Here is a 15,403-nt window from a genome sequence, read left to right as displayed (position 1 = left end):
TGATTAAAATTAAAAATTCAGTTCCTCAGTTGCGTGATCCAAAAGCTCTCCAGCCACATATAGCCAGTGGCTACCCTACTGGACACACAGATACTGAACATTTCCATCAGCGCAGAAAGCTCTGTTGGAGACCATGCTCTAGATGGACAAACAGGATTTTCCCTTAAAAGGAAATTTTTAAAATTTAATAAGCATTCAGATAGACTTTTAAAACTCCATTAGCAGACTATATTTGACAAGTAATGAAACTGTGCAGAAATGGTTGCACCCCACGTTTTGCTCACAGTTGCCATTAGTGCTGCCTATGACTTTTAAATCAATGGTGGAATTATTGTTTCAATTATTATTATCTAACTATATAAAAAGGAAACCTCATCATTGTTAATTCAATCCTTTTGCCAAGATTTTGATGAAAAATACAGCAGATGGATCTCTCCCTTATCTCTCCATATGGCAGAAGAAACACTACAAATACTCTTTGGCCTATTAAGAAATTGTTTCTTCCCCCCTTACCCAAGAATTGACTGGATGTAAAGTTTACTATCCAGAGTCTCCTGGCAGCATTTCAGATCTGCTCACACCCAGGCCACCCATCAGATGGAAGTGTCAGCATAGTTCCCAAGGTTAATGTACAGTGAATTGTTACAAATCTGCTGGGCAAAGAAGGGCTTGGTAATTGCCCAGGGTTCAGAGCCATCTCTACCCAGTAAGGTCACAGATCTCCATTCTACCGTTTCCTCAGAGCACTTGATCTGACAGCACCGCTCTGCTACTCTTTGGAAGCTGATTATAAAGCTCAGAGAGGTGGTGATATGGAAGATGCAGCCGAAATCAGGCCATAAGTTCCCAGCTGTCCTGACCAGCACTACAGAAGGCTGCTCTTCAAACATCTCCTTGCATTCAGCTTTTTTTTTTTTTGATAGAAAATTTGGCAACCCAAAAATAGAATAATGAAAGCCAAATACAGACATGGCAGGGGAGTTGTTTAAGAAATGGAGCTATGATATTAAAGATTTCATTTCTATGACACTTTCACTGGACACATTCTTCTTTGCTTTAGCATACAGTTAATGCATCGTGAACGTATGTATACATACATTTTGCTGTTAGGAAACACATTTTATGTTTTGTAGCCTTTGGGTATGGTTACTGGTACATTCTCCAATAACTAACTGCCCTCAAGAAAAAAAAAATCACAAAAGGATGTGATGTAAGAGGCTTGAAATTGCAGCTATATTATTATAAGTTACTAGCACAGACCTGCTATTACACAACATAAAGAGTGAAAAGTGTACTTTCTCAATTTCTGTTCAAAGCAATGTTTAGATAGCAATAACAATGCATATATTCCTCCGACATACACTGGAATACAAAACAAAAAATAGTCAAAAGGCTTCTCTCAGATGCTTGAAACGTAAACCCCTTACAAGCTCAACTCTTCCGAACCCACCAACGCCCAGTGTTGTGATAATCTCAAGGTTCTGGAATGGGGATGATGAGGAAAATCTGGCCACTTTCTCCTTCAGCTGAATCATCTCCAAAGAGAGTGCTTTGGACAGCTTCCAGCTAGACATGGATCTCCTGTAGGAGATAAGAGAAACTTTACATACGCTCCCTTGGGTAAGCAGGGGTCACGGCACACATAAATTCCACCCTCACAACAGTCTTATTTCTGCCAGTAATTACTGCCCCTAGTTATCATAGAGCTTATCTCAACTTTTATAGGGTCAGATTCAGTTACATCTGGGGAGAAAAACAATAGACTATACAAATAAAAAACAGATATACTCACACACAATAAAAAATAGACAAAAGTCAAACTGAATCAATGAGAGGTAAAAACAGGTGAATTGTGTGGTATTTGAAATACATCTCAATAAAGCTGTTTAAAAAACAAAGAATCAGTGAGAGGAAATAAAACCAGAAAAGAGAGCCACTTCCTTTGTTGCACATACAGGAGGATTCCACACTCTTTGTCATATTTTGCTATTTTTGTCAGATCTTGAAGATTTCTCTGGCTGAACCAGAATAACTGCTTTGTGAAACATGAAAAATACAGTTCATATTTTATGTCTAAGTATTGTTACTGGGAAATACTCAATTCTCTTTTAATTAGAGTTTACTGTTCTGGGTTACGTATTTATAAATTGTTCTCACTACAAAAGGCCTTTGGCATAAAAACTGCAAGTGTACTCCCTGCAAGAAAAAAAAACAAAAACAAACTTATGCAGTCCTGACTGAATGCTCTAATTTAACTCAAAGGTCAGTCTTCTAGAACTTTTGACTCTTCAATTGTAATGGTACTATCTGGTGAATATATGCTTAAGTATTCATTCTACAAAGTGTTTTAGCAAAGGATTTTCAAATAATTTTAATTTTACAAAGTATTGTTTCTATTAAACAAAAAAACATTTTCATCAGTATTACTACATTTAGAACCCAACACACAACACCGTGGGCAACAGCTCCCTTATATTTTGAAATAACCCAGACTCTAGCCCTAGCTCCTTACCTGGAATCAGAATGAATGGGCTACGCTATGCCTTGGTACTCCTGTTTGATTTCCATGGGCAAGAGAGCCTTCCTTTCTGAATTAATGTCCTTTTGAACTAAGTCACCAGTCAATGTAAAGAATCCCTTTCCCAAGGTTTTCTATCAGGAAATTTCTTCCTAACATTACTACCCATCACTGAAAATAAGAAACTATTTATTGACTAAAATAATAGCCATACTATTATTATCTTGGTAGAGGATACCAGGCAAATGGTATCCTCTTTGTGGAAGAACAATTTAAAAGAACTCTCCCAAATTTTCTAATGGCAACACACTAAAAGTTATGCCACAGCAAACCACACCCTTCAGTCCCCTTCTTTATCAACTGCCACATCCAGCTTAGGAAAATATTCCTCCACTTACTTCGCATGTCTTTTTTCATCATCACGATTCAGGTTTGCCACATACCCTTCAAGGTATTTTTGGAGTTCTTCAAAAGTCCCGACTGTTTGGTTGAATGTTCTAAATGAATAAAATAAGATAAAATAAAAAGCTCAGCGCTGAGAGTTACCATTGCAACTTGTCATTCTTCTTAAGCTCATAAAAGACTATTTGTATGGTTATTCACAGCTTTGCAAATTGTTTTTCAATAATTTATGTTACATTAAAATTGCTGTCACATGTAGAATAGTTATTGGAAGCTATATAATTGATCCTTTGAGTTTCTGAAAGCAAAGAGGCTATCAATGAGAAGAGACACCATTTCTGTAATCTTCCCCCCTGTGGTTCAGGTTTACCGATATTGTTCTTTTTTTTTTTTTTTTTTTTAAAGAAGACAGTGAAAAGGAAATAGGCTACATGATCTGTTTACTAAATCAACAGGTTACATGGGTTCCAGATTTTTCTAACTTTGCTTAACCAAATTAATTAAGCTATTTATTTTTAAAGTCAAGGATACAATTTATCTCTTCTTTGTCCGTAGATAATACTACTCATTTCACATTCCTTCATAATTAAATCCAAATCGTTTACCTTAACTTAGTAGTTCCCTGTCTGAGGCTCAGCCAGCATCTTCCCGTTACCTCCCTCACCCTCACGGATCACAGGTTTGTTACGTGTCCCATCTAATCTGCCTGTCCCCGGTCCCTTATCTCTTGGAATTCTTACATAGGGCACTGCCCATGAGAAAAAAAGAATCCCCTTCCTCACCAAACAAACCTATTTTCTGGATTATCCTTCCAATGCTTCCCGCACCCCACACTTGACAGTCTACCTGGATTCGTGATTTTCAGGGTAGTTCTCTTCCCTACTGCAAAACAGTATCCTTCTAGAAACCATGCTTTAATCACCTCAGTAAATCTTAAGCTCCTGGACATAAAGAAATGAAAGGAATGAAAATTTACCTCAAAACACCTAAAACTGAAACCAATAAGCCAGAATTCACCTCATTAGTGTACTGTTGCCACTTACTGCCTGCCTAGCCCTGAAGACCTCTACCCACATTTAACTGACCACCAACATACACTTACATTATTAAGTATACCTTATGCACTGTGCTGGGTATTTTCCATTTCCCCCTTCAGATCTACTCTGCACTCTTTTCTGCCCTGCTCTGTGGACCGTCCTTTGCTGACTGTACAGTAGTGAGAAACAAAAGAGTATTGCCATGCAATTTCAAATTCCCAATGGTCGAAATTTTCAAGTAAAAGGAAATACTTCTTGTACTTTGCTTTTTTTTGGGGGGGGGGTCTCTTTTATTTTTTTTGTTTTTATTTATTTTTTTAACATCTTTATTGGAGTATAATTGCTTTACAATGTTGTGTTAGTTTCTGCTGTATAACAAAGTGAATCAGCTATAGGTATACATATATCCCCGTATCCCCTCCCTCTTGCGTCTCCCTCCCACCCTCCCTATCCCATTGATTTTATTTATTCTACATGTCACCATTATCTTGCTTGCTATGAAACTAATTGAAGTATTGTTGTAAAGAAATTTGATTTTTTAAATGTGACACTGGTGTCACAGGTCTATAGAAATTCTCCACAAACTAAAGTTTAAACGGCTACAACATTCTAGCTGTAACATTCAAGTATGCATTTTTAAAATGATGAATTAGGAAAGAAGAAATAAAGAGCCATAGGCTTTCAGCCACTATATTTCATTGCAAGGATGGTGTGCTTTATTCAGCCAACATCTGGATCGCTTCCTGTTATGCCAAGGACTATGTCAAATGCTGGCACAGCAACAGCAGCGAACAAAGTAAATGTTTCTGTCCTCATGAAGAAACAGAAGAGTGGGAAGACAGATGTTAAATAAAGCAATCAAATAAAGTGTGAACAATGATGTAAGGGTACTATGGGAGAATTATTACGGGATCTTAATCTAGCTTTATAAGTGATAGCTACGATGATCATATAATTTATCATTCAAACTGAATGCTTTCCAGAGTGAAGGGGAGTGCCAATCATAAACATGTTGGAATAACCAGAACTGTCCCAGGAAATCCAGGAGGTAGGTCAACCCAGTCATACCTGATATTCAGTTTCTCTTATGCACAGAATAAATTCATGTAACTTTTAAGGTCTCATTGTGTCTAACAGGACAGTACTCTCTATGTTATAAGAATCTCAACTAGGCACATGTAAATTAAGCGTTTTAAAATTATAAACTTCCAAATAATTTATAAACTCTATAAAAACCATTTCATGCTTTACATGGATTATGAATCCATGAGATATTGTATAAATATTTGGTTATGTGATTATAATAAAGAAAAGGGGGAGGAGTTCTTCCTTTCTATCCTGTTTTTAGTCCTTGCATTTTGGAGCAATTTATAAGATTTTACCACACCGCTAGTGCTATTTAGCGCATGCATATATTTTTAAGGAACTCATATACAAAACAATGCATTGTCAGGGCAATACCATATCGATATATTTTCCATTTGAGAGCTGCCACCAAAGATTACCTTCATCTGAACATGATTTGCACTTCCTAGCCCTATGCCTTTGTTTTTAAGGTTTACTTCACCTGGAGGGATTTCCACACTTCCTCTTTGCCTAGAAAACTCCTGTGAATTTTAAGCCCCATTTCCACACTTAAACAATAAAGTAAAACTTTTCCCACTTCACAGTATTGGGATTGCTTCCCTTCTGAACACATGCTATGGGAATCAAATGGCATGGTGGAAAGACTGCTGAAAGGCACTGGAAGACCTGGGCAGAAGCCCCTGTTCCATCACAGATGACACTGTTGGGGCAATTCTTTTTTTTTTTTTTTTTTTTTTGCGGTACGCGGGCCTCTCGCTGTCATGGCCTCTCGGTTCCGGACGCGCAGGCTCAGCAGCCATGGCTCACGGGCCCAGCCGCTCCGCGGCATGTGGGATCTTCCCGGCCCGGGGCACGAACCCGTGTCCCCTGCATCGGCAGGCGGACTCTCAACCACTGCACCACCAGGGAAGCCCGGGGGCAATTCTTTAACTGACCTGGACTTACTTTTTTTTAATCTGTAAGGGAAAGATTAAAGTAACTCAAAGTGATACTAAGAATTATTGTCCTATGTGTGGTGATGGATGCTAACTAGACTTATTGTAGTGACCATTTTGCAATGTATCCATATATTGGATCATTATGTTGTACACCTGACACTAATATAATGTTATGTGTCAATTATACCTCAATTAAAAAATAATAAAGAAAGAAGGAATTGGTAACTTTTTAGGCATGTTATGTTATTGTGGTCATGTATTATAAATAATACTTAGCTTTTAGAGATGCTACTAAAATTCATAGATGAAATAATTTTATGTTTGGAATTTGCTTGAAAATAGTGTGTAGAAGGCAGGGAGAGGATGGCAAAGTGGTACAGAAAAGGCTTTAATTGATAATTCTTGAGCTTGCATGATGGGGTCCATAATATCATCCTATTTTTTAATATGTTTGAAATTTTCCATAATAAAAAGATTTTGTAAAATATTCCAAAGTTCTTTCCAGCTCTAAATCTCTATGATTCTATGTTCAATAAATGTCGTATTCAATTAGCAATCATCTACATACTCTTGTGATACCTATTGTCATTTTTTTTGTTAATATTTCATATGAGTATGCCCTATTTCTTTTGACTATACATGGCTTTTGTCAGACAATGGCCTAGTTTTGGTATATTTGAATTTCCTTTTTTATATCTAGATAGTCAATAAATATTCAACTGATTCATGAGAGATCCAAGGAGTCAGATTCAAATTTGATTTGAAGTGAGTTAAGGACACAAAATGAAATATTCTGAGAAATAACCTCAGACATTTAGAGATTAATATTGACACACATCTTCTGCAAATTACTACAAGCATTAAACTAAAACTTCTCTGGGAATACATCTAGCTAATGAGCATTTTATATTTTGAGAGAGAGAGGTTTTTGACGGCTTAGAGCATTTTAGCAATAAATCATGAAATTGTTCACTACCTTGTATGGGGAAAAAATCCATGAGAGTACTAATAAGCTTATTTCTCTGTAAGATGCAGAATTTAAACCAGTCTCTTGTTGATATTTATGTACAAACTCTGCACACAAAATATTTAGCCTGCCAGCATCTGCCACTGCCGCAGGCAGATTCAGATCAGAAGGCCCAGTTCCTTCCCATGAATTTTAATCGAATGTACTCGCAGCTGAGGATTGGCCAGCGTTTCCAAGTGCTGATGAAAGGGAAGACAGATGGGCCCCTGTAGTAACAGAAGGCCAAGTCTTCAAAGGTGGCAGTAGCCTGCATCCTCCGACAACATCATATACTCACTCACGGTCCATAACCAGGCATGCGACATCATCTTCTTCAGCAATAACGTTAGCTGATCTGACGTCTTCACTGCAGATAGAAACAGGAACGTCAGCCTTCTGGTGAGAACTTACACATCCATTTTTATCAGGGAAATCTGCTACTGGTATGAAACACCGTCACTTAAACCTTCCAAAGATTACGCTTTTCTTAAAAAGTCATAATTTTATACTCTACCCCTCCCCCCAAGAAAGGATTTGAAATGTGTCCTAATAAAGGGCACGCACACAAGGAATACAGAGGAGAAGAAGCTAAATGCACTAAGAATGTGAAGGAATCAGTGAGTGCAACTGTGCGTGGAATTTCATTCTGCGCTCTGTGTCAGCCCAGATAAGATAGCCCTACTCTGATCAAACAGGAATTGCTAATTAATAAGCAGCCAAAAGTGAAATGAACCGATCAAAGAAATTTATAAGAGAAACATTGAAGTAAGTAACTTCTAACAAACCAGTCAGGAATAAAACCTAAAGAAAGTGTTTTTAGTGTCATGTCACCCAGTGAATTAAAGAAATACTAAAATCTTTCATTTCATAGTCTAAGATGTACGTTTTCCATTAAAATCTCTGAAATCAGAGCATGCCTTACAATTGACGATGAGTCACAGTGTAATTAACAGCACTGTCTTTCTTTCTCAGGGGTACATAATATAATAGTGCATCTCACAATAATCCCCTTAGATACAATGAATTATAGCATATGATCTAATGATGGTAAATTTAATTACCTAATGAATACCAATGGATCAAGCACCAGGTAAAGTATTTCTTTAGAGACCTTTGTTTATGTTAGTTGTCTCCCTCTATTAGTTACAAACTAAAGACCCTGAAAGGAAGGTACATCCATATGGTACTCAGTGCTCTGAGATTTATTTAAGGTAACTTGGAACAGCAGTCATATTAAGACGGCTCTAAGCAACTTCATCAAAAACAGCATCACAAAGAGTATAGTTCTTTCATCTTCCTTTAGCGATGGGACAGGGAAAACCCTGGCAGCCCATCTCTCATTCCACAGAGGTCCCCCATCCACATAGCTGGCATCCAAAAACCTTCTGACATAACCCACAGTCCCTCCCAAGTTTACAGGATCCTTGCTAGAAGACACTGGTGAAACCTTTCAGTTTGATATGCTTTTGAGTTGGGAGCTGGGTAGTTTACACTCAACTTGCATGTGTGTAGATATCTATATGATATGATCTTGGATATGGGTAAACTATTTGCTTTGTTAGTTCAAAAAAAAAGAGGTATGGCATCCTTTCACTTGACAGGGTCATGATTTTGACTAGGAATATTCTCTGCAAACAGTGCACAAGTATTAGATGTTTACAAATACACACTGTTTCTTTCATAATAACTGTGTAAGTGCCACGGATTTATTTTTGCACATAAAATGCTGAAAGAACTCCTGGGACTATTTAATGGAAATACATGGAAAATACACAGAATATGAGGAACACTGAGCCACAGTCAGTGGCCCTAAAAAGTGATAGCATAAAAATGCACAAAAATGTAAAAATATTTGTATCCAACTCTCCTCCTCATTGATTTTAGCTTTACATTTTAAATGCTTTGGGGAGTTGTGTCTTTATTAAATATAAATCCCCATGTTTCTCATGGGAAAACACTGTAATTGGCTGGTTGCAACATAGAGCACAAATTATTTCAGATCCAGCATAACCAGACAGCATATTTCCTTTCCAGAGCTATCTTGAGTCTGTAGTGCATTTATAAATAATTTCTCTGCACTTTCAAACTTTAATAGTTTTGCTTGAAGGTATGAGAAAAATAATGTGTTAATGTTAAGAACAAATACATTGAAGTCTTGAATAATGGTATTACATGATTGCATTACATGAACAAATTCATATTGTCACAAATAAGCAAACAAAAGAGGACAATTTCCCTGTTATTGAAACAAGTTCATTACCAGCTAGAAAATGGGAAATAAAAATTCAACTTGTCTTTAAATTCAATTTTTAAATTGTTTACAAAATAGCCATAACTTACTAGGATTAAGTAGTTTAATTTTCTTCAAAAAATAAGAGCTTTATGATTTTTAAAGAATCAAATTTGCCTTCAGGTAATATATGAACACTTTTTCTTTGCTCTGTACTTAATGTAATCCTGACATGTAAATCAGCAGAACTAGGGCTTCACAGACAAAAATTAAAAAGGAAGAAAAATGAGCACACTACTCATTTTTATAAGCATAAATATGAAATAAAAAGCATTTAGTAATAACATAAATTTTAAATTCTTTCTTAATTAATTTCAAGTATTCATTTAAAAACATATGTAACTCCAAAAAAGAGTGTGTTGCTCAAAATTCTAACTTGAATTTTTATAAAGTTATTTATATTTAAGAAAAGTTTTCTTTAGACTTGAAGTTGTTTTCTGAGTTCCAGGAAGCACACAGTGTCTCCTGAGCAATTTGATTAATCTTTACAAATGTTTCTTCCATAACTTAGATCAACAGTAAATAAACTCATATCTCAAAAGGCCTAAGGTTCAGGTAGAAATGTCAAATACACTATTTTGAGTTGTTTCTAAAGCTTGCAAAATGAGCCAATAAAAATTCTTAAGAAAATATTACCTTTGACATAATGATTTAAAGACACAAAAAATACGTAAAGTTATTATTTGATCATTTCTTAAAGGGTAAAACAGGACAATATTTCAAACCTTGAAAATATAAAAACTCATTCTTATGGGAAAATTTAAAATTTCATGCCTTTAATTTCTTTCTCTTTTAAACTAAAAATTCTAAGAGAAGACCAATTTTATTTTCACTAGTAGACAAGACTTTCTAAATTATTTCCCGTGCAAAATTAGTAGACTTATTTCCTGCTTAACAATGAATTTTTTAGAATTCGTTTAAAAATTTGTTTATTTCCTGGATAATGGCTGCCATTAATTTGGTAGCTCAGTTTGACAACTCTCAGTGGGTAGGTGCACATGCAAAACAACCAAAGAATTATTTAAGTATGGAATATAAATTCATGGATTCACCTGATAAGAGCTTTTTCTCCAAAATATTCTCCTTTCTGCAGAGTTTTTATCAGTTGTGGTTGATCATGGCCCTCAGTACTCTGGGTGACTTTTACCTAAATGATGTCAAATAATTTAAGAAGAGAGAGAGAGAGAAGAAAATAAGGAAAATCTGAACACATATCCATTCAACCAGACCCTCCTGTTCTGTATAAACTTGACTCAATAAGGAAAAATCAAAGCCTTTGCTTTAATTTTGCAGTAGTTATGACAATCTAACTATAGTCACCTCATTTGGATGGACTAGAAAATCCTGTGATTGAACACAATCCACCTTTTATAAGAGGAAGCTTCTCCATCCAAACCTCACGACTCAAAGTTATAATTTTTTACATGAATCCAGTTATTCTTTCCTAAGGATGCTCAAAGCAAATAATAATGGTCCTGTGGGAACTTTATTTTTTCAAAAAGCCAAATGGAGTTGACAAATCAATCACGAATAAGACTGAGTATCAAGAGTTCTAAATCTCATGTCCATGACTGACTTGTTGATTCCTGTGTACCCTCTAAAACTGAATGCAAAATGTGGATATAGAGGAGGGTCCACAGCTTTCATGACAGTCCCAATGCGATCCACAGCCCAGGTAGGTTCAAGAACCCCCATAGCAGAGCCAAACAAAAACTTCAATATTCCTTTTTGTGGCTAGAATTATTCCAGTTCAACATGGTAAGAAGGACTGCATCATTCTGATTAGAAATTCTGGTTAGCACTTATGGAAATCACAATAAATTTAAAAATTTTTAAATGATAAATGCAGTTTGTTTATTAACCAGGATTCTTTCAAAGTATGAGGTCCAGGTTGAGTAGAAATGATAAAAAGTGGTTCTGAGTGTTAAAGAGTTTCTGAAACTATTATGTTAAAAATTTTTTTTCCGTCACTGGGGCCCAGTTCAAAGTTCAACCACAAAACCAGTTTACAAAGGGCAGTGTCTGATTCTCTGATGATAAACTCTTCCATGGAAGAAACAGCATGTGTGAAAATCTGACAGTTTATAGACACAGGTGCTCAAGATTTTATCCTTTCCATCAATATTCCACAAATGCTTTTTGTCTCTGAGGAACATTGTAAAGAGTCAAGCTGGGAATAACCGGCAACATGTTATCCACTCAACATCTAGTTAAAAAAAAGATTTGTTGTCTATATTAGCGTAAAATTTTCATCAGCATCTAAATCAACTTGAGCAACTGTGTACGAATTGAAGTTCTGAGCCATATTGTTCTACAGCTTGATGCCTGATCATTCTGTCCTCAATTGTCTAGTTCATTCTCTTCCACCTGTTGTTTGTCTTAGCAGTGGGTTGGGGAAATGTTCCAGCCCTTGATCTTAGACCCCTGGGCTGAGAATCACACACTCATTGGATTATTAGAAATAATCCAGTCATTTTATACACAATGAAACGACATCCAAAGAAAGCCAAGTGACCTGACTAAGGTCACTAAGAAATTACTAAATCAGCTGGAACCCAAGACAAGTCTCCTGTGGGCCCAAAGCCAGTGCTCAGACTGCCCCCCGCTGCTTCCCCAGGACTCTTCTGAGCAGAAGGTCCTTTAACTGCTCACTGCAGACAGAGGACTTAGGCTGCAATGCAGAACACTGCTGCATTTATGGCCAACAGATTTGATACGATTCTTTGATTTACTTTAAATAAGCTTTAACTAATAGTTACCTTTCCTTTTGCTAAAATGAAAAAGGTACTTCCTTCCTCGCCCTCTCTAATAATGTAATCTCCTTTGTCATAGTATTCCTATGGGGATGAGAGAAAAAGAAAAAGTTAGATGCCGCGGAGACGTTCAGATGACACAAATGAAATAGAACTCCTGGTGTCTTAGAAATGAGCATTCCACACCTGTTTCTATTTTTTTGCTTATTGTAATTGTAATCTTCTTAAATATTGTAGTCTTAAACCATGAAAAAGTAAGGAGACTTTGCTTGTTTATCTGCATTTATGTTTATCTTTCATGGAAAAAAAAAATTCACCTGGAACACTGAATTTCAAGCATGAACACTGAAGACACAAAGAAATGAGAGCAAGGCAATTATCACCAATCCGCAGGTGGGCTTCACCCAAATAATCTAAATACAAACGGTTCAGTGATCTGCAACAGTCTGAAACTGGCGCTAGAGTTTAGAAAGAGGACAAATATTATCTAATAAATTGAAAATATTATCCTCAATGGATATGAGGCATATCAGCCTCAATTCCTAATTTCTTTCGGAGCAAAGGTTGGGAAAATTCTACATACACAGTAAGGAGCTCTTTCATATGGATTCTTTCCAAAGATTTATCATCATGAAAGGTTGACATTAGAATTTTTACACGTAAATCCTGTTTTTCAACAAAGTTTAACCTCATGAAATCCTAAATTGTCACTTATTTCTTTGTTTCCCTCATATAGGTGAGTGTAGTCAGAGAATTCTTGTCGGGGGAAAGTAATTCTTCCACCTGCCAGATCAAAAAAGTACTTCAGAGTCTTAGAAAATAAAAGATGGATTAAACTTCCCATCCCTACTTTGCTTTAATCTGATATTGCCACGAAGTCATAGAACGAAAATGGATCTCTTAATTATTTATACAAACAAAAATGGGCTTGTTTAATTTTCGTAAAAGGCAAAAAGAACAACACAATAGCTCTCTCTTATTTTTATTTTAGACTTGAAGATAAAATCCAAACAAACTACTTTTGCGTCTGCTATAGTTCAGTATCTTTTTTGGTCATTTACTCTTAAAACATATTTACATTAATGGATAAACATTACTCCTAATACTAGTAAACTTACCTTTTATTTACATAGCACTATGTACATTTTACAAGGCATTCAACATCTCATGGAAGGAAGCAGAATATCTCAGGGGAAAAGGCACTTTGAAGCCACAGAAATCTAGATTCAAATCTCAGTTCTGCTTTGAATTTCACTTTCATCAATCCAGAAAATTCAAATAAGAACATTTATACTCAAAGACTGAGAGAAGATAAGCACATTCGTTTTCTATTGCTGCTGTAACAAATAACCACACACACTTAGTGGCTTGAAACTACCCCCATTTATTATCTGAGTTTCCGTGGCACAGAGAGCCCAGGCACGGTGTGGTTCACCTGAATTTCTCCGTTCAGGGTCTCTTGAGGCTGAAGTCAAGGTGTCAGTAGGGCTGTGTTCCTTTCTGGAGGCTCCGGGGAAAAGACTGCTTTCAAGCGTAATCAGGTTGTTTGGCAGAATTCAGCTCCTTGCGGTTGTAGGATAAGGTCCCATTTCCCTGATGGCTGTGAGCTGGGGGCTGCCCCCTTAGCTCCCAGAGACTTCTCTCCTGTCCTTGCACAGAGCCCCCGATATTTCAGAACCAGTAAGTGCACATGAAATTCTTCATGCACTTGGAATCTCTCTGACTTCCACTTCTGCTGCATCTCTCTGATTCCAGCCAGAGAAAATTCTCTGCTTTTAAGGGCCCGTGTAATAATACTTGACCCACCTAGATAGTCCAAGATAATCTCCCTTATTTTAAGGTCCCAAACCTTAATTACATCTGCAAAGTTCCTTTTGCCATGTAACATAACGTATTTATGCATTCCAGGGTTTAGGATGTGGATACTTTGGAGGGGGTCCATTTTTGCCTACCACCATAAGTCAATTAAAGACAATTTTTCATGCATTAAAAGCACCTGAAATGGAGTAAATACTCAATTAATGATTGCCATGTTAAGGGGGAGGCTAAGAACAGTTTGCTTAGATGTTACTTAAATCTTCTGGACCTCAGTTTCCTATTCTGTAAAATTAAGGCGGTATGACCTACCACACTTAAGGATGTGTGAGGACTAAGTGAGATAGTCACCTGGCGACTGTTAATTCCTGCCAAAGAGTCTGTGAGCTGGTCATCAATGTCTTCCACAGGTAAACTGCATTCCCCAGCCTCCCTGCTGTTAGCTGTGGCCATGTGGTTAACGTCCAGCTAAAAGGGTCTGAGTAGAAGCAACGTATGCCACTTCCATGCCAGGCCCATGAACCATTCCAGACACACGCCTTCATACTTGTGCCCCATTTGTAACGGCATGTCCCAGAGAAATCCTGGGAGAGGGACCATGTGGAAGATGGCGGAGTAGCCATCAGCTTGGGTTCCTGAAGGATTCTGCATAGCCACCTAGGACCATCCTCCCTGGACTGTTATGTGAGCAAGAAACATGCTTCTGTTCTACCCGGAAAATAATATTTTGAGTTTTTACGTCACAAGCTGCTTACTCCAACTCTCTATTTTTTCTCATTATGGCTCTATCACAAACCTTCACTCGATTCAAGTGTGATCTTACCATTCAGATGACTGTGACCCGCAAAGGTTAAGTGAGTGACCATGACACTGCAGTGCAGGGGTCTTCATGATATAGTTAATGTTCAATTCTCTTTACTAGAACTGCTAGTGTCACGGTGGACGTTCCTGTTTCAGGCGGTCTCAGGCTCTCCTGTTCCTATCTCAATCTCAGTCCCTATTACCCAGACAGAGCAGAAGGAATCTGGAGAATTTTTGAACTGCTTATAGGCTGTTCTTCAGTTATTATACAGCCTCTGGTCTGTGCAGATGTGCAGCTTTAATTTCTGTCAGTCGGATAAGCCAAAAGGCAGAAGCTGGAAATGGAACACTGAGAAAGCGCTTTGTTGTTTCTTAAGGGGCAAGCTTCCTAGTGGTATTTTTCCCAGAGATGAGTCTTTGTCACCCAAAACCATGGGAGGAAGATAAATAATACCTCCCAGTGTGTTGACAGTAACTTCATAGATCAGAAAAGGCTGTGGATGTAGATCAGACCAAAAATATATAGTGGTAAGTACTGGCTACGATGCCACACTAGCCAGTGTTTGTCAACTGGGGAGTGCAGCCAGTCTAGCCAGGGTGGTCACCAAGACCAAAAAGAGAACTTCAAACAGTGTGGTTTATTGTCCTGTGGTTACATTGCAAAGGGGTCCCTTAGAGGACCAAGAAGCCATAGACCCTACCCTGTGAGGTGATGGTTTTCAAGCAGTTTTTACCCTGACCTACAGTAAGAAACATA

The 15,403-nt window shown here is 37.3% G+C and overlaps 1 protein-coding gene across 2 annotated transcripts in view; it reads right to left on the bottom strand.

The window, feature by feature from the left end:
* Window positions 1–15,403, bottom strand: part of PRKG2 (protein kinase cGMP-dependent 2) — a 94,749-nt gene that overhangs the window by 33,827 nt on the left and 45,519 nt on the right. Inside the window, exons 7-11 of one of the 2 annotated variants that reach the window (XM_029235505.1) lie at window positions 12,037–12,114; window positions 10,330–10,424; window positions 7,286–7,354; window positions 2,917–3,015; window positions 1,515–1,581 (exon numbers count right to left, since the gene is read on the bottom strand). In XM_029235505.1, the coding sequence (XP_029091338.1) occupies window positions 1,515–1,581; window positions 2,917–3,015; window positions 7,286–7,354; window positions 10,330–10,424; window positions 12,037–12,114 (408 nt within the window). Of the gene's footprint in view, window positions 1–1,427; window positions 1,582–2,916; window positions 3,016–7,285; window positions 7,355–10,329; window positions 10,425–12,036; window positions 12,115–15,403 lie in introns of both variants that reach the window. The other variant, XM_029235504.1, reaches the window with a different exon arrangement.

The sequence above is a fragment of the Monodon monoceros genome, unplaced genomic scaffold (genome assembly GCF_005190385.1).
Source record: "Monodon monoceros isolate NGI ecotype Baffin Bay Population unplaced genomic scaffold, NGI_Narwhal_1 Super_Scaffold_20, whole genome shotgun sequence".
NCBI lineage: Eukaryota > Metazoa > Chordata > Mammalia > Artiodactyla > Monodontidae > Monodon > Monodon monoceros.
This window is presented reverse-complemented; position numbering and strand designations above follow the sequence as displayed.